At 41.2% G+C, this 21,542-nt stretch overlaps 3 protein-coding genes and 1 long non-coding RNA gene across 6 annotated transcripts; 3 read left to right on the top strand and 1 right to left on the bottom strand.

Annotated features, from left to right (window-relative positions):
* The first annotated feature begins 1,952 nt into the window (after positions 1–1,952).
* On the top strand, positions 1,953–5,763 carry LOC311486942 (serine/arginine-rich splicing factor 6-like). 2 transcript variants are annotated; one of them, XM_084542968.1, is made up of 6 exons: positions 1,953–2,152; positions 2,645–2,787; positions 4,116–4,234; positions 4,410–4,612; positions 4,704–4,781; positions 4,997–5,763. In XM_084542968.1, the coding sequence occupies exons 1-6, from the start codon at positions 2,046–2,048 to the stop codon at positions 5,376–5,378; spliced, it is 1,032 nt and encodes a 343-aa protein (XP_084399094.1). In that variant the 5' UTR covers positions 1,953–2,045; the 3' UTR covers positions 5,379–5,763. The 2 variants fall into 2 exon arrangements, with proteins under 2 accessions (XP_084399094.1, XP_084399095.1); XM_084542969.1 differs by lacking the exons at positions 1,953–2,152; positions 2,645–2,787 and adding an exon at positions 2,820–3,388 and having other exon boundaries at positions 4,120–4,234; positions 4,997–5,760.
* A 1,201-nt stretch (positions 5,764–6,964) lies between these two features.
* Positions 6,965–11,485, top strand: ift52 (intraflagellar transport 52 homolog (Chlamydomonas)). Of its 2 annotated transcripts, XM_084542967.1 has the most exons (15): positions 6,970–7,016; positions 7,198–7,298; positions 7,439–7,591; positions 8,371–8,458; positions 8,739–8,868; positions 8,997–9,072; positions 9,184–9,255; positions 9,358–9,484; positions 9,576–9,659; positions 10,311–10,379; positions 10,478–10,632; positions 10,716–10,803; positions 10,923–11,031; positions 11,126–11,268; positions 11,353–11,485. In XM_084542967.1, exons 3-15 carry the CDS (start codon positions 7,473–7,475, stop codon positions 11,392–11,394), a joined length of 1,302 nt encoding a protein of 433 aa, XP_084399093.1. In that variant the 5' UTR covers positions 6,970–7,016; positions 7,198–7,298; positions 7,439–7,472; the 3' UTR covers positions 11,395–11,485. The 2 variants fall into 2 exon arrangements, with proteins under 2 accessions (XP_084399092.1, XP_084399093.1); XM_084542966.1 differs by having other exon boundaries at positions 6,965–7,298.
* Positions 11,486–11,557: 72 nt separating this feature from the next.
* On the bottom strand, positions 11,558–12,883 carry LOC311486943. Its single transcript, XR_014699011.1, has 3 exons — positions 12,467–12,883; positions 11,755–12,379; positions 11,558–11,658 (listed from the first exon to the last, which is right to left on the bottom strand). It is a non-coding gene; the product is annotated as an uncharacterized lncRNA (long non-coding RNA).
* A 1,429-nt stretch (positions 12,884–14,312) lies between these two features.
* LOC311487500 (myb-related protein B-like) lies at positions 14,313–20,456 on the top strand. The gene is given in 20 exon segments (XM_084543797.1): positions 14,313–14,665; positions 15,313–15,409; positions 15,518–15,589; positions 15,677–15,769; positions 16,111–16,331; positions 16,424–16,556; positions 16,650–16,709; positions 16,805–16,816; positions 16,819–16,866; positions 16,868–16,930; positions 16,932–16,946; positions 16,948–17,004; positions 17,006–17,020; positions 17,167–17,439; positions 17,527–17,669; positions 17,819–17,918; positions 17,996–18,106; positions 19,102–19,218; positions 19,312–19,443; positions 19,526–20,456. Coding segments are annotated over 20 exon segments (1,911 nt in total). The 5' UTR covers positions 14,313–14,645; the 3' UTR covers positions 19,655–20,456.
* Positions 20,457–21,542: the final 1,086 nt, after the last annotated feature.

Raw genomic sequence — 21,542 nt, 5'->3', positions numbered from 1 at the left:
TCTTTCCACCTCCGTACAGGTCTACATGAAACCATTTCTGATGTGAGTTTTAAATCAATTGTACAACTTTATTGCTGGAGAAATATTGGAACAAATCCGGCTCTCCTCGATATTGGAACAACAGATGTTGGAACTGTGGCCACATGAAGGTCGCCGGTTCGGGGCCCGGTTGGTACAACGATGGAAACAGCGTCCAGTGTAAATCCAGAAGTTAACTGTGACTTTCTGTCCTGTCCCTCCGGCTGGATGCTCCCCCCACTGGTTAAACAGCCCCCTGAACTGCACCTTCCTGTGACTCCTGGCTGCCTTACGTTCTCTCCCTGCACTAGCAGCACACAGTATGTCTCATTTGTTAGTGCCTTTTAAGTGTCTCGCGTTCTGTTTTTTTAATTTTAATTTTTTTAATTTATTTATTTTTTGTCTTGTTCCCCCCCCCCCCCCCCCCCGTTGGCATTATGTGTTTCCAGGTTTGTGATTCTGTGTGGGTATTGACAGACTTTATCCTCTTGTTTTAAGTAACACCACTTTCTGTTATTAGTGCTTACCTCACCTCATTCAGTGGTCTGTTGTATCTTTCTCACGCACATGTATACAAGGGTCTGTGTATGTTCTTTTTGTTGAAAACTCAATAAATAAATCATATTTAAAAAAAAAAACTGTGACTTTCTGATGTCAATAACTGCAGATATTGTTGTCTTTATTGTGTTTGAACTTTGACCCTGACAGCGTGTGACCATCATGTATTTTACTTCAACACTCTGGAGACAAAACAGCGGCAAACAAAACAGTTTAAAGAAAGTTTTTCAATCAAAATGAATTATACGTACAGATTAGAAATACACTGCAAAGCTATCGTCAAAGCAAAATGTGGCTACTTAGAATAATCTAAAATCTAAAATAGATTGAGGTTCCAATTATTCCGATTTTTGGACCAATAGTCTTCCACGACGAAGTCCCGCCCCTACAATAACTGTACAAAATCTCTTGCTCTTCGTTCAGAAGGAGAACTGACAGCCAATCAGATGGCCCCATGTGTTCCAATTTCGAGAATCAAAGTTTTGGTTACTTTTCACACCCAATAGGAGAGCCCGATTTGTTCCATGTTTTGGGTTTTGTTCCATGCTCTAACCAAGCGGCGTCTAACGACTTCTGAAACTTTAATGTAAGGGGTTTAACGGCATAAACTTTGACTGGTTAATACAACACGATGATAAAGAGTGCATATGCATTTTCTCTGATTTAAAATGCGAAATGAACACTTTAAAAACTAAAACTGATGCTAGCTTAACGTCGTCAAACAGCCATTTCAGAGCGCGGAGTTAAAGAAACATAAGCCTTCATGTAGTAAACCTAGTATCAACCAGAAATGTGAGTTTTAAAACAACTGGACAAAATTATTGCTGGAGAAATATTGGAACAAATCCGACTCTCCTCGATATCGAAACAACAGATGTTGGAACTATTGGCCACATGAAGGTCGCCGGTTCGGGGCCCGGTTGGAACAACGATAGTAACGGCGTCTAGTGTAATTCTGGAAGTTAATTGTGTCTTCCAGAGTCTTCCCAGGATTGTGTGTGTTCAAACACACTGAGATTAGTTAGTTTCTAAAGTCAATAACTGCTGAATGTTTTTTTTTGTTTTTTTTTTGCGGCGCCGGTTGAAGCTGACAGCTGCTTGCAACAGCTGTTGCAAACTGCAATTTCCCCATAGTGGGACAATTAAAGGTTTTCTTATTCTTATTCTTATTCTTATTCTTATTCTCATTCTTATTCTTGCTATCGTTCAGAAGGAGAACTGACAGCCAATCAGATGGCCCCATGTGTTCCAATTTCGAGAATCAAAGTTGTGGTTACTTTTCACACCCAATAGGAGAGCCCGATTTGTTCCATTTTTTGTTCCATGCTCCAACCAAACGGCGTTTAACCCCGCCCTCTGACGACGTAACTGATTACGACACAAACCCGGAAGTCAACAACCTTCGGCCCGTTTTGGCTTGCGTCTAGCAACAAGTTGCATTTCAAGCGACTCGTCGATTATCTACGGCGATGCCGCGGGTTTACGTCGGCAGGCTGAGCTATCACGTTCGCGAGAAAGACATTCAAAGATTTTTCAGTGGCTATGGCAAATTATTAGAGATCGACCTGAAAAACGGGTAAGATCACCTCATCTGTCAAAGCAGCTAGCTGGCTAGCTAGGCAGCTAACGTTCGCCCTTAGACAGTAGGTGTGATCTATTTAGTGCTAACTTTAATACACATTCATACTAATGGCACAATAAGGTTTACAGTACAGTAATTTAACTCATAGATAATTTAGCTAACGTTGTTACACATACACTGTGAGACGTTTAAATGAAGAGTGCACATCTGATAACTTAATTTGATTATTTTGTAATTGACTAAGAACTGTCTTACCATAAATAAATCTTTATTTACCAAAAAAATAAATAAAATATATAGTTTGAAATGTACCACGTCACTAAAAGGGTTTCATGCTCCTCAGTTTAAGTTAAGGCTGGTGACAATAAAAGCAAGGTCTATCTGGTTAGAATGCATTAGTGGTTTCAGACAGTGTAGAGCTGAGTATAAATCAGAGATGGTAATGCATACTGAAGAACAGTCCCTTGGATATTGGGTTCCCTGCAGGTACGGCTTTGTGGAGTTTGAGGACATGCGGGATGCTGATGATGCTGTGTATGAACTGAACGGAAAGGAGCTGTGTGGGGAGCGAGTTGTCATTGAGCACGCCCGTGGACCACGGAGGGATGGCTACGGCTACGGAGGACGCAGTAAGTTCACCACATCTAAGTGCAAAATATAAATGTAACCTTCTAATCGGTCTCTTGTCAACTAACACGATGACATTGACTTTTACGCGCTGACGAGTCTCATGTGACACGTCCCACCGCAGAATACTGAGTAGACATCTGTTCCCTTTAGCTCTGATTGCAGGGAGAAAACACATCTTTTAAACAGTGAAAGAGATGTGTATTAAAATCCCATGAGAAACACTGATTAAAGCAAAGGTCAGCCTTGTGAAGCTACGATGTGTGCAATTTGAAGTCGACATTAACAAAGTGCTTGATGTTTCAATTTGAAAGAGTCCACTGCGGGTTGAGTTGGAGTCCAGTGAGGGTAAAGATGACTGCCTGACCCGTTTGGCCTGGGCTTCCCCCCCCCCTTTCAGTGTGTGTGTGAGACCTTTGCCCTTTGCCCAATGGTTGACATAACCGGAAGCCATGATGACAGCATCCTTTTCCAATAGACCAGGGTGATGGTGAGGAATTCTGTGTTGGTGTTACTGTTGCAAGGCATGTTTTCAGAGGACCCAGCCAGCACACGTTTCAGCCACTCATTTGGCACCTCGGTAAAACAAAGAGTTCTTGGTAGGTGTGGTCTTTTATCTTGTTTAGTTATAAATGGATGGAGATATAAATGTTTTATTCAGACAGAAGGAATATGCAATATTCTTGAAAATATAATGTTTGATTGAAAATTAAGTGACTGCTACTTTGGCAGAGAACGAAAAAGCATCTTTTAATACAGACAGTCATATAATCATCTCTGAGATGGAAGTAATTCCTCTGCATCTAAAACAACAACATCAATATCAGATTACTTTTTACAAGTAGTAATTATTAAAGTTTGTGTGTAGACATATGGAGAAGCAGTAGTTTTTAGTTAAAAGAAACCACATATAAACATAGGTTAGGGACGAGAACTGCTGTCTGATCTTCAATTAAGTGGTTATTTTTAATCCTGGTCAACAGAGAACAGACCACTTCACTGTTTATTTTAGTTGTGTCTTCAAATAATAAGTTTAAGTGATTCCTAACTAAATAGATATATTGCAAATCAAAAGGACTCTCTGTCCGGAGGATCTTTAATATCCTTATAGTGAAGATGCCAGCACCTTTAATATCCTGAAAATTGACAAAGGTCGGCTGTTGTTAGAACTTTTCCTCTGTAAAGTTTGAGGCTTAGCTAGGAAAAGAAAATACAGGCCCAGTCTGCTGTGGTTTTGTGAAATATTTGTGCCAGTTTCAAGTCCTGTCCATTTATTACTTTTAATCCGCTGGCTTCACGTTAAATGTTAATGTTCCTCTCTTCTTTGAAGGTAGCGGTCACAGCAACTGGAATCGCTCTGGCAGGGACAAGTATGGACCACCTGTCCGCACCGAGCACCGCCTCATTGTGGAGAACCTGTCCAGCAGGTGCAGCTGGCAGGACCTCAAGGTGAGTAATGACTTCAGTGTAACAGGGGATGGCTGTTGCCATCAAGGAGTGTCATTGCTATGGGGTGGAGGTCTCTGGTCTGGTCTCAGTGGGTGCTACATGTCTAAGTGTTATTCACTTCTCCTGATGGTGGGTTTAATGTTGTGGCTGATCGGTTTATTTGTGTTCTTCACAGGATTTCATGCGGCAAGCAGGTGAAGTAACCTATGCCGATGCTCATAAAGGACGGGCCAATGAGGGAGTCATCGAATTTCGTTCCCGTTCAGACATGAAACGAGCCCTGGACAAACTGGACGGCACCGATATTAACGGAAGGAAGATTCGTCTGGTGGAAGACAAACCTCGGCGTCGGCGCTCTTACTCTGGAAGCAGATCCAGGTAAATGAGGCTCAACATATTTTGTGTGTTCATTGTCTTCTCTTGTATTTGAGTCTTTTTATTTATTTATTTATTTATTTTTTACCCTCAGGTCTCGTAGCAAACGGCGTTCACACAGCCGCAGTCGAAGGAGTCGAAGTTCTCACAGTCGTTCCAGGTCTCGCTCACGGTCAGTCCAAATACATTTATTGTTTCAGTTGGTGAAGTTGCTTGTTGCTTACTGGCAATAAACCTCCAAGTCCCATCACATACATGATCTTGTTAGGAAGTACCGTGGGAGTTTTACATCCCAGTCAAGTAATAAATTCTAGAAACCTTAGAGCAGGTGGTGAAACGTGCACATTCACATGACCAGCAGTCTCATATATTTCTTCCCTTTTGCAGCTCCCGGTCTCGCAGCAAGCGCCGGTCCCACTCCAGGTCTGGGAAGTCACGCTCCAGATCAAAGAAAAAGTCCCACTCCAAGTCCCCGGAGAAGCCTCACAGTCCCTCTAAGAGCAAAAAGTCTCGCTCTCGGTCAGACACTCACAAGTCGCGCTCCAAGAGCAGATCCAGAGTCAGAGTGGGGCGTAAGTCTCTGAGTCGTTCCAAGGAGAAATCTACCAGTAAGAGATCCAGGAGCCGCTCGCGGTCCCGTTCGGTGAGTAGAAGCGAGAAACATGCCTCAAAATCCCCCCAACGCCAGGACCATCGACTGTCCAAGTCGCCAGCCAAGCGCTCCGCCTCCCGCTCCAGGTCTCGATCCAGATCGGCCTCCCAAGACTGACCGTGTTTGTCACACTGTGCTCAACAAAATAGAAAATAGAAAATAGAAAGTTTTGTGTATTTGAGATGTTTGGCGATTTGTATATTTAGGCACAAATTGGAACAAAATATATATATATTTCTTTATGGTCTTTTTCTTTTTTTCCTTTCTTTTAGTTTACATTTTCTGTAAAATGATTAGAGCGGATTACAGAAGCTTTAACCTTTTGGGTAACATCTCTTTAGTTTAAATGAGTCCAGCAGCTGTCAGTGTTTTGATTACACACTAACTTTTCCTACAAATAGATTCTCATTTTGCATGTTCTGTGATAATCGTTTTAAGAAATCTGATTTCTGCAGCATTTGTTGGTAATGTCACACTGGAATAAAATCATTTTAAGGAAAGGCTGCTTCTGCAGTGTTCTATATGAACAGTATTAGTTGTGGAAAGGAAAAAATCTGGAGTTGTTACAGCACATTTAACGCTGACAATGACAGAGGAGGACTAGGTTAGTAAAAATCCAACCTAGAAATTAACTTGCTGCGAAGAATACTTTCTGCTTCGTGAGGGAGTCCGTGGAGATTTTACAGGGCCGCTAACTGACCCTGGACCGGTACAGGTCCTGGATGGAGGGAGGGTCCGTAGCAACGATCTTCTCTGCAGGCCTGATTGTTCTCTGCAGTCTGTCCCTGTCGTGTTTGGTGGCAGATCCAAACCAGACCGTGATGGACGTGGTCAGGACAGACTGGATTACTGCAGCGTAGAAAACGATCAGCGGCTCCTGCGGCAGGTTGAACTTCCAGAGCTGTCGCAGGAAGTGCTACCTCTGCTGGGCCTTCTTCTGTACAGTGTGTATGTGGGAGGTCCACTTCAGGTCCCGTGAGATTGTGGACCACAGGAACCTGAATGAGTCTACTGAAGGGACTGTCCTGTTGTCCTGTTAGACTCCTCCCCTCAGGCCGGCGTTACAGAGCACTGTACGCCAAAACCACACAAGCACAGTTTCTTCCTCCGGGCTGTCGCTCTGATGAACTCTGAGCAGTCACAGAGTGTGAGACCATCCACATGAACATTAAACAATAACTCTGCACTATTGTACATACTCACTGTACAAAACCCTGGGTTGGTGTATATATCCTATATTTTATGTGTACAGATTGAGATTTATTTTAATTTTATTTTATTTTATTTTTATTTCACTTATTTAAGTTGTTTCTTTACTAGAGAGAAAAGTTGCCGGAGTCAAATTCCTTGGCCATTAAAGCTGATTCTGATTCTGAGACAAGAAAATACCTGGAAACAGTCCAGTGTGTGATTTTTTATTTTTTATTTTTTATTTTTTTATGTAACTGAAAGTGTGTTTTGTTTTGATGGTAAAAGGTTACATCAAACAACAATAGTCCCAAACAATGTTTCCGCCCGGTTTCGAACCGGGGACCTTTCGCGTGTGAGGCGAACGTGATAACCACTACACTACGGAAACCTAGACATTTAGGTTTTCGTGGCACGTCGGCACTCTATGCAGCGGCATGTGATAAGCCACTTTTAGATCTCGGCCTTTAGAGAGAGACTCCTCCTAGCGGCAGTGGCGGGTAATGTCACTGTGTGATGGGAGTTTCCATAGAGACTAGGACGATCCAGGCCTTAATCGATAAACTTGTAAGTTAAGATACATATTGAACTGGTTTATATTGGTGCATATGTTTTATTAGCTCTGTCGTTAATCGGATGAATTGAAGAAAAGAAACAAACACATTAAAGGGAAGCAACGACCGAACACACCTAAAGTATTGACAGCTAGCGGTTAGCTACAAAGCTAACGACAACGTTATTTTACCAGGCTTAGCTGTGTTTGCTAAAAGCATCCTAGCACACGACGATGGACGCTTAACTCGAGGTTTTGTTTGGCCCACTACTACAACGTCTACATATCAATATTAGGTAAGTATGCACAAGGATGTCAGTCACATCTGGAGGAAAAACCGTGCGAACTTTATATTTATAGCTAGCGAACATAGCGGTAGTGTAATGAGGTAGTGTAAAGCAACAGCGTCTAACTCGGAGTTCAAATCTTTTCCCAGGTGTTTGGATGCATGTGAGGGAACCTCGTAGAGAATGGAGAAAGAACAGCACAATACTGTGGTGTTCAATGCTTCAAAGCGAGAGCTGTTTACTACGAACAGCGGATACAAATTCGTACTGAAGAGACTACGAGCTCAATGGAGGATGCAGAGGTACGTTTTCTGGTCGACATGTTGTTATTACGTAGTGTTTTTCTGTTTTCATTATGTCTGTGCAGCTCCTACATTTAGTTTATATACCCGGCCGTTAGCTTGCTAAACTGTTAGCTCAAGTGGCTTCTGGACGCTAACAGTTGCCTAGCAGCGGTTAGCACGCGACGCACGGTAAATCACAGCAGCAGCAACCATGGCAACAGCTAACTAACCAGCTTGATGACAGTGGTGGACGTATTAAGTCAAGTTACCAGTGGCCTAAAAGTAAATATAACATATTGACCATCTTGAGACGATTCAATGTTCCGCTGGGAAACATGTGCACCTGGCATTCACTGGTGTGAAAAACACAAATACACCGATCTGCCACAACATTAAAACCACCATCAAGAGAAGTGAATAACACTTGAACAACAACACTGTGTTACCGTACACCACAGGACACCCTCAGAAGACCCATGTCCATTCTCTGATGAGTCACAAGTGTTTTGGAGGCACTTATGCCTGATCAGTGTATATACAGTTTGGTGGTTTGTGTTTAAAATTCATCTTTAAAAGGTTTATGTTGAATTAACTGGTAACTATAGTCCTAAATATACACTATTAAGTATAAAGTAATTTACAGTGTAATGGCTGTACTCAAGTAGACTATAGGAATGATACATCTCATCCAACCTCTGTCTACTGCGACTTAAACTGGCTTACCCACCAAGATTTATTTGTGTTCTCTGACGATTCTGAGATCAGCTCAGTTTCTAAATACGTGCTGTCTCCCCTAGCATGAAGGAAGAGCTGTCTTTGGAGAAGCTGAAGGGCGTCAAGTTGTGGATAACTGCCGGCCCACGAGAGAAGTTCACAGCATCAGAGGTGACGTATAATTTCTAAGCAATGTAATGTTACAGAAGATTTGAGCATGTACACTTGTGGAAATCAACCAATGCATTCTAAGTCCTGCTCAAAATCTGTTATATGTTCATGCTGACAGCTAACAGTGTCAGAAAGGTGCTAACTAAACTGTTAAACTGGATCGAAGTAAACACTTAAGTGTTTCAGCTATTTAGCTCAGCCCACTAACAAAAATGGGGTTGTCACAATAATACAAACAGGTGTCAGCTAAGGTGTACACTGTTGTCCCGTTTTCTTTCAGCTGGAGGTGCTAAAGCACTACCTGGACGGAGGAGGAAATATCTTGGTGATGCTCGGTGAAGGGGGAGAAATGAAATATGACACAAACATCAATTTTCTTCTGGAGGAGTTTGGAATCATGGTCAACAATGGTGCTTATTGATGTTTGTTTGAAATGAAAGCCGACATCATTTGTGCAGACATTGCAAGTATTATTTTTATTTCACTTGCATTTAATCCTGTGTCTTCTGCTTCTTCTTTTTTTTTTTTTTTACTACAGATGCTGTTGTGAGGAATGTGTATTACAAATATTTCCACCCGAAGGAGGCACTTGTTTCCAATGGTGTATTGAACAGGTTTGTTGTGACATTTTAGATATGTTCTAGTATGTAGACATCGGTATTGTAAATTAATTGAATTGTTCTAAAGCCTTCCAAGTCACAATTGTCTGCCTCTTCCTTGTTTAGAGAAATCAGTCGTGCGGCCGGCAAAGTGGTCACAGGAATCATTGAAGATGAAAATGTTGGGAACAATGCACAGTAAATAATTTGTTTGTAATGTCGTATAACGTATTTACCACTCTTACGGGCTTTATGAGCTGCTTTAGACTCTTGAGCGTTTCTTTTTCTTTATTTCTGTAGGGCTCTCACATTTGTGTACCCGTATGGTGCCACACTGAGCGTGATGAAGCCAGCTGTGGCTGTTCTGTCAACCGGTTCGGTCTGCTTCCCTCTGAACAGGCCCGTCCTGGCGTTCTATCAGGGCAAGGTCAGAGGCATGGCTCAGTCTTCATACTCAATCCCCGACTGTGTGATATTCTTGTCAGACGATACTGAACTATGTCTCATGTCTTATGAAGGAGTCTGGCAAACTGGTTGTTCTGGGTTCCTGCCACATGTTCAGCGATCAGTACATAGAGAAAGAAGAGAACGGTAAAATCATGGTGAGTTCAGTTCACACTCTTGACTCTGAAGTTTGACTTAGACTAGATTTAGACTTAGATAAACCACAAGGGAAATTGCTTGGTCACCTGCTGCCACTCTTTCAGGCGAATCCCGTGGAATATGTCCAGACACGATACCAACATGCATCCTGAGTGATCTAAACATTATTCAGCTTTACATACCTGTGTTCACACCTGACATTGAAATGCGCCTTGAGCCACCACTTGAGATGCAGTCACAGTTTGCCCTCTGTTTGCAAATAAGCACCGTTTGGGCTCTCTGTCTGTTTGTAGTTTGTGTGCAGCCTGATGTGGCACTATGATACAGACACAGAGGTTTTGGAGTTCTTTATCTCTACCATGGTCAAATGAACGGGTGCTTTTGCCTTTCACAGATGATTAGTCAACATATAGGTGGTCAGTCAATGTGGCCAGCATGCATGTGTGTGTGTGTTCACTCTACTAAAGTTGTGTGGTCACAAGTGGCTCAGACCATCTCCAAAGCACGGTCAGAGTGATCAAAACTCAGATGCGTCCTCAACGTGTTCTTATTCACACGTGTACTTAAAGCTGGCCACTTGCGATCGGATAATGTGACACATGTTGATAACAAATCTGAACAGGGCCTCCATCTCCCTTGTTTCATTTCAGGATGTTGTGTTCCAGTGGCTCATGACTGATAATATTCAGCTGAATCAGATTGATGCAGAAGACCCAGAGGTGAGGTAGTGTTCACATGGCAGGAGAATGGCTCCACCAGGTCTTTCAGTTGAGCCTCATCCATTTTTTTTTCCTCCTCCTTCGTCTTTGTGCTTCAGATCACAGATTACACCATGTTGCCAGACACCGGGTGTTTATCAGAGCAGCTCAGAGTGTGCTTACAAGAAGGTGATGAAAACCCCAGGGACTTCACCTCCCTCTTTGACATGTCTTTATTCAATTTGTCGACAGACACTTTACCCCATGTCATCAGGTGAGAATGCAAAACACTTCAGTTAGCCCCCCTCCCCCAAATCACTGCCGTCTTTCATGTTTTTTTGTTGTTTTTTTTTGCAGCGCTTACAAGCAGCTTAACGTCAAAGACGAGCCACTTCAGCTCATCACGCCACAGTTTGAGACTCCTCTGCCTCAACTTCAGCCTGCTGTGAGCTACTGTTTTTTTTTTTTTCTTAAATTTCTGGCATCATGTGCAGCTAAAATATTTGAACCATTTCCCTTAAAAGCCACAAGTTTAAACTGAGAATATGATGGTTTGTCTTTTAGGTCTTTCCACCTGCCTTGAACGATTTGCCTCCACCCATGCTAGACCTGTTCGATCTGGATGAAACGTTCTCGTCTGAGAAAGTGCGGCTTGCCCAGCTCACCAATAAATGTGAGTTCAACATTTCTATATTTGTTTGGTTACTTTTAGTACATTCCATGGTACTTGCATTAAAAATGTAAATGAACACCGGTTCCATTTACAGGTACGGACGACGATCTCGAGTTCTACGTGCGGAAATGTGGCGAAATTCTGGGGGTGACTCCCAAGCTGGGAGAGCAGAGGGATGCCATGCACATCTTGGAGCACATTTTCTTTCAAGTTGTCGAGTTCAAGAAACTCAATCAGGTGACGGCGCCCTTAAAATCTCCTACAACTGAGTGTAATACGCCCTGAAGGCCTCAACTAATAATACGCCCTCTCCCTTTGCAGGAGCATGACATCGACCCGGAGGCAGGATTCACTCCACTCTGAGCGGATTCAAGGGAAACCATGTTTTCAATGTATGCTGACCAAGTCAATTTTAGTACATCTTTATAAAGAAGGGGGTGTGGTGCTTGTGGATTATGCAGTGTCAACATGGTATTTGGAAACTGTATAGAGCTACATCTTTTATAACTTTTTGTATGTAGAAAATATACCAAACAATAGTTTTTCCATACTTTATTTAAATATTCAAAGCCTTTAAAAAAATAAAAATGAAAACAAACAGAGCAACCTTGAAGTCTCCCGTCGCTCCTGTGATACAAAAGAAATTTAAAAGAGTTAGGACATTGGTTTTAAAATTAAGAAGTGATTCAAAAAAAAAAAAAAAAAAAAAAAAAAAAGTCTTACCTTTACAGTTTTCACCCCATCTTTTAAAATCCACTTGTGATTTTTCTTTGACTCATGGTGGGTGCAGATGCAGACAATGTCATACAGTTGTAAACTCCAATCTCGTTTCTTCCAAACCCTCAAGTGCATGCTCTTGGCCCCAGTCAGGGAGAAACTTCAGCCAGCGAATGCTGAGGTTTGGGACTCCGCGTTTGCTCCAGAGTGCTGGACTCCATGTAGAGCCTGGGGCTGCCGCTCTCCGATTTAATCAAAGACACGTCCCATGACATTTGTGAGCCTGTCAGGTCACTGTATGACTGGTCAAAACCAGCAGATGTTTTGGGCTTTTGAAGCAGCATTTGAGGAGTAGAGGACTTCCCCAGTAAAGGTACAGCCAGGTGACAAATGCCGGGCTCTTGAGAGTTCACGCCGTTCAGTGAAAACCCCCGACAGGGAGAAATGGTGTCTGATGACAGGCAGAGAGAAGCTAGGATGGACACCCTGGTGTCGGGTCCTTCGGCTATTTTGTCGTTTAATGTGCCCGATGTGGACAGTTGCTCCAGCGACAAGGCAGACAGCAAACTCTGCTCCTCAAAAAACTTCCTGTCGAGCTCAGACGGAGACGAGCACTCGAAGCTTTTCATATCTGCAAGGTAAAAAAATGTCAGATGCTGCTGTGAATCACATCCTCTGATCCAACAAATGAGTTATTCTACATTCAGAATATTTTTACCTTTAACTACAAAAGCTTTCTCCATTGTTTCCATTGAGCCAGTGATTGCAAACTGAGCACCAGGTGGGTTTTAAACTGTTGAAGCTGCTGGTTAATTGACTCACCTGGAGGCCGAGCAGGTCATCAGTCTGGAAGCGGGGGAGCATGAAGCCCTCAAGAGAGGTTGAGGCAAATTATTATTTTTTCTTTTTTAATAATATGTAAAATTATTGCCTGTTCTACTTCTATGTATGCCAGAGTTTGCTTTAAACATGTCTAAACACAGAAAAAAGCTTGGAATGGATATTAATTAATCACAAATAAATATAGACAGGGATTAACTGCTTGTTATGGATTATATCAGGAATATTTTTTTGTCTGTTATTATATCATTTAATAGTATATGAATACAAAACACAATTGCCTAAAGTCTATGTTTTCCAGGTCCAAAACACAAACACACTTGGTTTGCAATGATATCAATTTAGCATCTTTAACATTTTTATGCAGATTGCTGCACAAATATTAATTAATGACAAACTGATCTGAAGCTGCTGGATTCTGGGATGTACGGTTTCCTAATTGTAATTATTTTTCCAATAAAAACAAGAATATATTCATTCTGTTTATCGTTTCTGTTTTATTTTCCTGATTTTTATTTTTATTTTTTGAAATTCTCTTTTTATTTAGAAAGGCACATTTCCATCACATTCATTAATTACAGCTTTAGTTTGTCAAAAACCTAGGAAAAGATGGATGCAGAAAATTTAGGTTTTTTTTTTTTCCATACTGCCTTTCTAGAGTTTTGTTTTATGGACCTAAATTACTCCATATAGGAACAATAAGAGAAAATAAAAAGAACAAAACCGGGGAGCGCACATCCCATTAAAAAAGAATAAGGGTAAATTCACAAAGCACAAGTATATTCAAATAAAATCAGATCTGAATGGCTTTACATACTCAGTCCATGTTGGACCATGTCTTATAAAAAAATTTTCTTTCTCAACCTTGAGGGAAAAAGAAATCTTCTCCACAACATAAATCTCATACACACTTTCAACTCATTCATCAGTGGTGGGAGGTTCCACACTAGCTGCCAACGGTATAGCATATTTTCCTGATTTTAACATAAATAGACGGATAGATACTCTATTTACTCCGTGGGAAATATGGTATCCAGTAGTTCTCTGTCCAGTTGTACAACAACTCACCTTTCTGTGACTCAATGTTATTAATGTTAATGGACACTACTGCACCTTACACCTTACCCTGTATATATAATTTATATTCTTCCATTTCTTGTACATTTGTTCATATGCTAATATGATAATTTGTACATTTTGGCTTATACTATTTCTATTTTATGTTACTAGATTTTATTCTTCTTATTTTTTATTTCTATTTAATTTAATTTAATCTTTTCTTTTTATCTGAGGTTCTTAAGAGTGTGTTTTTTATGGACAACTAAGCTACTGTAACCAAGCAATTTCCCTTGTGGATCAATAAAGTTTATCTAAGTCTAAGTATGACACAGTGACAGGAGGAATTCTGAATTATTATTAATTAAGTTACAGGGTCAAAAATGAAATAAAAGTATATATATCCAATATACAAAAGCGTATAAAAGCAATATACAAGCTATAAATACAAAATACAGAGTACAGATAAAAGAATAATATAGAAAGTGTGTATATATATATATATATATATATAAAATATAATAAACTAATATGTATAATGCAATGATATAATAATATAGGTGTATAGATACCGTGTACTTTATATAGTGATATATATATATATATATATGTTTCTTTTTTTTTTCACAGCCATTAGCCATTACGAGTCTTTAAGAGCAACTCTTTTATTTTTAAGGTCCCACCGGAAGCTCGCTGTCTCCCTACGCGCACCTCTAACGCGCAGCTACGTCACTATCCGGTGTCTACGATAGAGAAGGGCGCGAGATAGAAATCCAGGAGCGCGGACAAGCAGGGCGCTCTGCTCCAAGCAGGTCACACAGGCTTTTTACATTTTCCACTGCAACAAAACACCACCGAGCCTCCTCCTCCGCCGCCACAGACGTTAAACACGAGGAGTACGACGACATATAAATATATATTGACTCAATATCGGTGCACATGACGCGCGAGGGCGGCAGGGAACTCACCGTCTGACCGTAAACAACCAGAAACAGAGGGAAATGTCTTGGTGGCCGCGCGGGTAAGATGTTTATCTTTTTATATCTGAATTAACTGTAGCATTATTTTTTATTTTATTTTTAATCACATGTAGATTTAATGTGAACATTTAACTTTAAAGGCGCTCGTTTGGCTGAAGGGTAGGATTTGCTGTTTGGGCTTGAATTAGCATTTTCCGAGGACTGACTCACTTTCTCCGCCTGCCGCCCTTTTCCGGACGCGATAAGCAGCGTTCAGGGTCTCATTCAGCTGCAGACGCCCTTTCTGTTAACTACAGTTAAACAAATCACTGCACTGACCCTTAGAGCTTTGCTGTCAGTCGATTATGTCAGAGAGATGTCTATAAGCCGCCAAGCGCCATGTTGGAGACCCACTCCTTCCCTTGGATCAGTATTCCTCTTTTACGCACCTGTCTCCTGTTCTTATCTATTATTTATTATCCATACTACCTCTGCAATAACATGTAAATATGCAATGTTTGTAACTCCTGTTCACACTCACCATGTCTGCACTTTAACCACTTCACTCATGCAGACATGTTTACATCCAGCACACTATTTGTCTTTTAAAAGTGTCTTGTTTCCACGTCATGTAGTTTTCTGAATCCGAGTTAGTCAGGTGTTTTCGTGATCATCATCATCATCATCACAGCCGTTTGTTGTTTCTCAGTGAGGACGGGGAGGAGGCCACGCATCAAGACACGGACTCTGACGTGGCCGAGCCGAAGGACGGGGGGAAAGTGAAGGTGAAGTGGACGCAGGAGGAGGTGAATATCTGAACCCGGTTAATCTGGGTGTCTGTCAAACTGACTCCTGGCTCTGTGGGGGGGAAAGGAAACAGACACGTTTATTTATTTATTTATTTATGTTTACAGGATGACAAGCTAAAGGCGCTGGTTCAAAAACTGGGACCGAATGACTGGAAATCTGTAGCCAACTATATACCAGTGAGTTTTAACTACTTTTTGGCCTCTTTGGCTGTTTGACGTCACCAGAAACCCGACCGACTGAAGCTTCTTGTGTTTTGTTCATAGAATCACACTGAGCACCAGTGTCAGCACCGCTGGTTTAAGGTCTTGGATCCAGAATTGGTTAAAGGGCCTTGGACCAAAGAAGAGGATGAGAAGGTGTGTGCTTGTTAGACTTTATTGATGGTCAGAGTTGCTCAGTTGCACTGGGAAACAAACAAACAAAAAAAAAACACTAAAATCAATAGATAAATACAATAAAAGTATTCATCTTCATTCATTCATTCATCTTTTGTAACCGCTTGTCCTGTGAAGGGTCATGAGGGGGGGCAGGAGCCTATCCCAGCTGTCATGTCAGATGATATGAAAATAAATCAAATAAAACACAATAATAATGAACTAAATCAAATAAAATACAACAGTATAAGCAAAACAAATTGGATAGTAGTATGTCCAGTGTGAGTACAAGTTGTATTTAAGCGCACTCTGATTTCCCTCAGGTTATAGAGCTCGTTAACCTCTACGGCAACAAACAGTGGGCAACGGTGGCCAAGCATCTCAAGGGCCGACTGGGGAAGCAGTGCAGGGAGCGCTGGCACAACCACCTCAATCCCAGCGTCAAGAAGTCGTCGTGGACCGCAGAGGAGGACCTCGTCATCTACAAGGCGCACTGCCTGCTCGGGAACCGCTGGGCTGAGATCGCCAAGCTGCTTCCTGGACGGTAAATCCAAACCCCTCCATCTGCGATGAGTCGAGCACAGTTAGCACGGCGTCTTTGTGTCTTTATATGTATATTTGTTAAATAATTCACAGGACAGACAATGCGGTGAAGAATCACTGGAATTCAACCATCAAACGCAAGTTAGAGATGGGCTTCTACAAGGGGGAGGTCTTTAGGCCCAATGAACTTGAAGAGCTGCTGGCTCGCGTTAATAAGGATGTGCAGGTGGGCCGTCTTTTCGCTTTCGTCTCCTTGAAGACACTCAATATTTGAACTGAATGAAATTCTATTAAAATGCTCTGCTTTTTGATTGCACAGATGCCCAGCTGCTCTCAAGATGGTCTAGACAAGGACTTGGACCAGAAACCTCCTCTTTCAGTAAGAAACCAATCACATTCATTTGAGAATATCACAAGTTAGAAGTTGGCTACAACAGCAGTCAGCAGTGTCTTCTATTTTTTTTTCCTAACCAGTGTTGCCGGATACGCCTGCCTCTACTAAAGCTGGCCCCATGGAAGCAGGGCCAGCGAAGGCGGCTCCCTTCTCCAAAGGACAATTTAAGTCCCAAGACCGAGGCAGACGTCACAGGAGAAATGAGCGTGTACCAGCTGGGTGTGTGGACAGCCTCCGGTTTTTCTCTCCCCCTACTGGACCAGCCCTGAAGGAAGTGCTGCGACATGGTGAATGGGGTAAATATCAGCTGCACGTGAAGCCTTTTAAGCCCATTTTACGTGTTGCTTTTATTGTATTTACAGTATATTATACGTTAATACATTAACTTAGTTATGAAGGATCAGATGTACGACTGACTAATAAATGTCTCGTCCTCTCTAAGGACATTGAGGGCTGGTGCAACCTTGCGGCCTTTGACCTGCCTGAGGACAGTCCCAGTCCAGAGCGCCACCAGTTTCGTCTGGAGGGCAGCGCCTTACAGGAGCTGAGCAAAGGCAGCAAAGGGGAACTCATCCCCATCTCCCCCGGAGGGGTCACGCCGCCCTCCATACTGAACCGCAAAAGCCGGAGACGCATCGCCTTGTCTCCGGATGCTAATAACTCCATGACTCCCAAGAGCACCCCTGTTAAAATCTTGCCCTTTTCTCCGTCCCAAGTAAGCCATGCCTCGCAGTTACGATACGGCGGTGCTGCTCTGGATTTTGACGTGGAGTGGTCTCCTGATTAATGTGTGTTGTTGCAGTTTCTCAACATGTGGACCTCGCAGGACACTCATGACCTGGAGAACCCGTCACTCACGTCCACGCCGGTCTGCAGTCAGAAAGCCATCGTTACGACCCCTCTACAGCGGGACAAGACGCCCCTCACTCAGAAGGAAAACTCAGTGTAAGTGATCTTTAAGGATCTTTGAAGTAGAATCCACAGATTTTTATTTTAATCTCCTCTTATTCTGTTATAAATGGTTTACATTAAGGACAATAAAAACACGGAGTAGGCTTCTCACTCATAGCAGACATCTCTCTGTTTTCCTACAGATTCGTTACACCCAACTACAAGTCCGAGCTCTGTACGACCCCGCGAACCCCGACGCCGTTCAAAAACGCCATGGAGAAGTACGGCCCTCTGCAGCCTCTGGTGAGTATCTTTCCTGTGTCGTCCATCTTTTTGCTTTTATTTAAACCTTTCATTGACCACCGTGTTTTCTCTTCTAGCCTCAGTCTCCGAACCTTGAAGACGACATAAACGAGGTGATCCTAAGAGAGACGGGGATCGACCTGGTGGTCGTGCGTTCCACTCCGCCGGAGCAGAGGCGCAAAACTGCGGTAACTATAAGTCGAGTTAATTCTTCACTTCCGTTTAGGCGACACTTTTTTTTCTGCCTTTCGCTGCATTTGATGACAGGATATTCCTATCCTGCTTAAGAATTGCTGATAGTCAGAGAAACGTTTGTCCTTTGATATTAATGCTTGTGCAGGGACCATCTCTGTCTTTCCCCACTTGAAAAAGAAGCATTCCACCAAGAAATTTGTAACTGAGCCTTATTTTAGTACAAAGACAGCACAGCAGGAAAGTGGTTCCTCAGTCCTTGTTTAGCCTTTATTTAACAAGGTTTGTCCCACTGAGACCAAAGATTTCTTTTTGCAAGGGCGATCAGGCCAAGATAGAAATGCTCAGGTAACACATTTGCACACAAACAGGACTCAGCTCAAATTTGTCCAGGAAGTTTTGCAGTTTGAGATCAGACTGTAAGTTGTTCCGTGCAGCAGGAGCAAAAAACCTAAAAGCTGTCTTCCCCAATTCAGTTCATACCTTAGTAACCACAGATGTCTTACACAGTATATTGTCCAGTTAACTTAGTGAGCATGCACCGCTCTCGGCTGAGTTTCACAAAAATCACGTGCTCTTGAAATACAGATGAAACTCCATCTCACTAAACTATATGATGCGTTTATTCAAGTAGCAGCTGCTCATTAACATCCCTTCTGTGCTGTTAGAACCTTGTAACTTAGTTGTGTACAGTGTAGTGCAGGCTAGCATTTGCATGCGTAGCAATAAAGGCCAGGTTAAAGCATGTGTGCATAAACAATATAGTGTAGGATATAGTCTCTATATTGGAGAGTGTAACTGCTTCTTCTTTTTAGCTGCACACTACATCATATTCGTCAGAGTCATCCACTTGGAGCTATGCAGCATAGTGACAGCTTTGTTCATTCACTTTCCCCGAACTGATATTTCTGGACTTCTACTGTCACCACCATACAAGAATACTGCCTGGACACATTATTTACACAGAACCTGTTTTCTTCTTAAATCCCAGCATCGCGCTCCCATGAAGAAAGTGCGGAAGTCCTTGGCCCTAGACGTCATGGACTGCCAGGGGATGACCACGTCCAAACGCAAATTCTTCAAGACCGAAGCCAAACACAGTGTCAAGGTAACGTTGCGTTTAAACTTGACATTTAGCCGCTCTGGTGATTTGACGTGTCCTAAATCGACTTCTGTTCTTTTTCTTTTTCTTTTCCTACAGGAAGAACCCATGTTAGTTTCACTTAACTCCTCTTCACTTTGTAGTAAGCGGCACGAAAACATTTTGGATCAGGGCTTCCTTTTGGGTCCTAGCGACAGTGCCATATTTCCCAGCACGGTTCCTCCACTTCCTGTAAGTTCGCCCTTAAAAATAGTGAATAACGCAGTCAATAGTCCGCTTTTACCAATTGTTTTTTCCTGTTTTCTCTTTGCAGATGTCAAAAGAATGGGAGAAGGTTGTTTGTGGACAAACTGCAGACCAGCTCATAATGACAGAGAAAGCGAGACGCTACCTTCGCTCCCTAAAATCCCACGCTCCCAACCGGGCTCTGATTCTGTCCTGAGACCTCTCTCTCTTCTTCACACCGACATGTTACACTTACTGAACTTAACGTTGCAGTTTTCCCCCTTGCTTTTTTGTGAGTGTAATTCGGGGTTGGGTCGAGGGAGGGTAATGATATGTGTGGGGTTCACACAGTAGTTCAACAAGTCATCAAGGTGTATAGCTGTGTCGCTCATTTGCATGCGAGAGAGAGAACGGTGTTTTTAGATTCAGACTTACTCTCACAGTCGTGTCATTGTATTGTAGTTGCTTCTGTGTGTTTTGAAAAGAACAATGAATGTAAAAAAAAGAATAATCACGGCTGTATACGTTTGCTGTCTGCTTTTAAATTACTTAATGTGTCTGTAATTTAACTGTTATCTTTTTTTAAGTGTTGAACTGTGCACTCGCTCAGATTGAACCCCCGTATCTAAGTTCTAGCTTCAGACAAGGCTGTTCAGTAACGTGTTGAAGGAAGACTCAGTCATATTGTAGGACCTGTTTGGTTTCTATTTATATTAAACATCTCAATGTATAATAAAAGTTAGGCCCCCACACGGGGACATTTGCTGAAAATTTTACTGGTAAAAAGTAATCATGAGGGCAACTTGCTACTTGTGATGAAAACAACTGGGTAGTTTTATTCTGCAATAGCCAGGTAGCTGAGAAGTAGTGAATGCGTAAAAAAATACAATAAAAATTATACTGAACATTAATGGCGAAGTCATAATGTTACTGGCACTGTTTGTACATATTTAGTGTTGTATGTTTTCACTTAATCATACAAAAGATTGTTACAGAATTTAATAAAGCAATAATAAACATTGTCCAATAAACATTTGCTTCCCGAGTGTGTTGCTGCAGCACAAATCAGCTTTATCCTCCACATTTAATTAAACACCTTCTAATGCATATTCATTTTATGCATGTTGGTATAAGAAATAATTACTGTGATGGATGAAATCCAACATTTTCCAAGAATTTATTTCATTAGACTTAGATCAACTTTATCCATCCACAGGGGAAATTGCTTGGTCACAGTAGCTTGGTTGCACATAAAAAACACTCTTAAGAACCACAGATAAAAGAAAGTTTAAATAAAATAAAAATAAGTAAAATAAAATATAAAAATAGTATAAGCAGAATTGTACAAATTAGTATATGGACAAATGTACAAGAAATAGAGACGGAAGAATATATATTATATACACAGATGATAGTAAGTGCAGTTGAGCTACAATCATTTATAGACTTAGACTTTATTGATCCACAAGGGAAATTGCTTGGTCACAGTAGCGCAACTGCACATAAAATAATAATAATGCTAGTAAAAAGAAAAATAGGGGTAAGGCAGTTAAAATAAAAATTTAAATAATAAACTATAAACTAATAAATAAAAACGAAATAATAATAAAAATGCTAGTAAAAAGAAAAATTGGTGTAGGGCAGTTAAAATAGAAATGTAAATAAAAAATAAACTATAAACTAAGTAATAATTCACAACTAAACGTAATAATAATAATAATAATGCAGGTAAAAAGAAAAATGGGGTAAGGCAGATAAAATTTTAAATTAAAAAACAAACAAACTATAAACTAAATAATAAATAAAAACTAAATAATAATAATAAAAACGCTAGTAAAAAGAAAAACAGGTGTAAAGCAGTTAAAATAAAAATGTAAAAAAATAATAAAGTATAAAAAACTAAATAATAATATATAACAGCTAGTAAAAAAAATAGATGATTATGAATATAATAATAGATATCTTAGTGTGCTTTAAAGGTTCATCAGTTTTTACATAAAACACGATTAAAGTCGTTGAGAGTATTTTCAAGTGTCTTTTATGTGCTTTTATTTTGAAAGGCAAAGCGCGTACAACCGGATATTATTCCTATGGTGACAGCTCAC

This window comes from Chelon labrosus (assembly GCF_963514085.1).
Source record: "Chelon labrosus genome assembly, chromosome: 4".
Classification (NCBI taxonomy): Eukaryota; Metazoa; Chordata; class Actinopteri; order Mugiliformes; family Mugilidae; genus Chelon; species Chelon labrosus.
The sequence above is the reverse complement of the archived record's forward strand: the minus strand, read 5'-3'. Positions and strand labels throughout refer to the sequence as shown.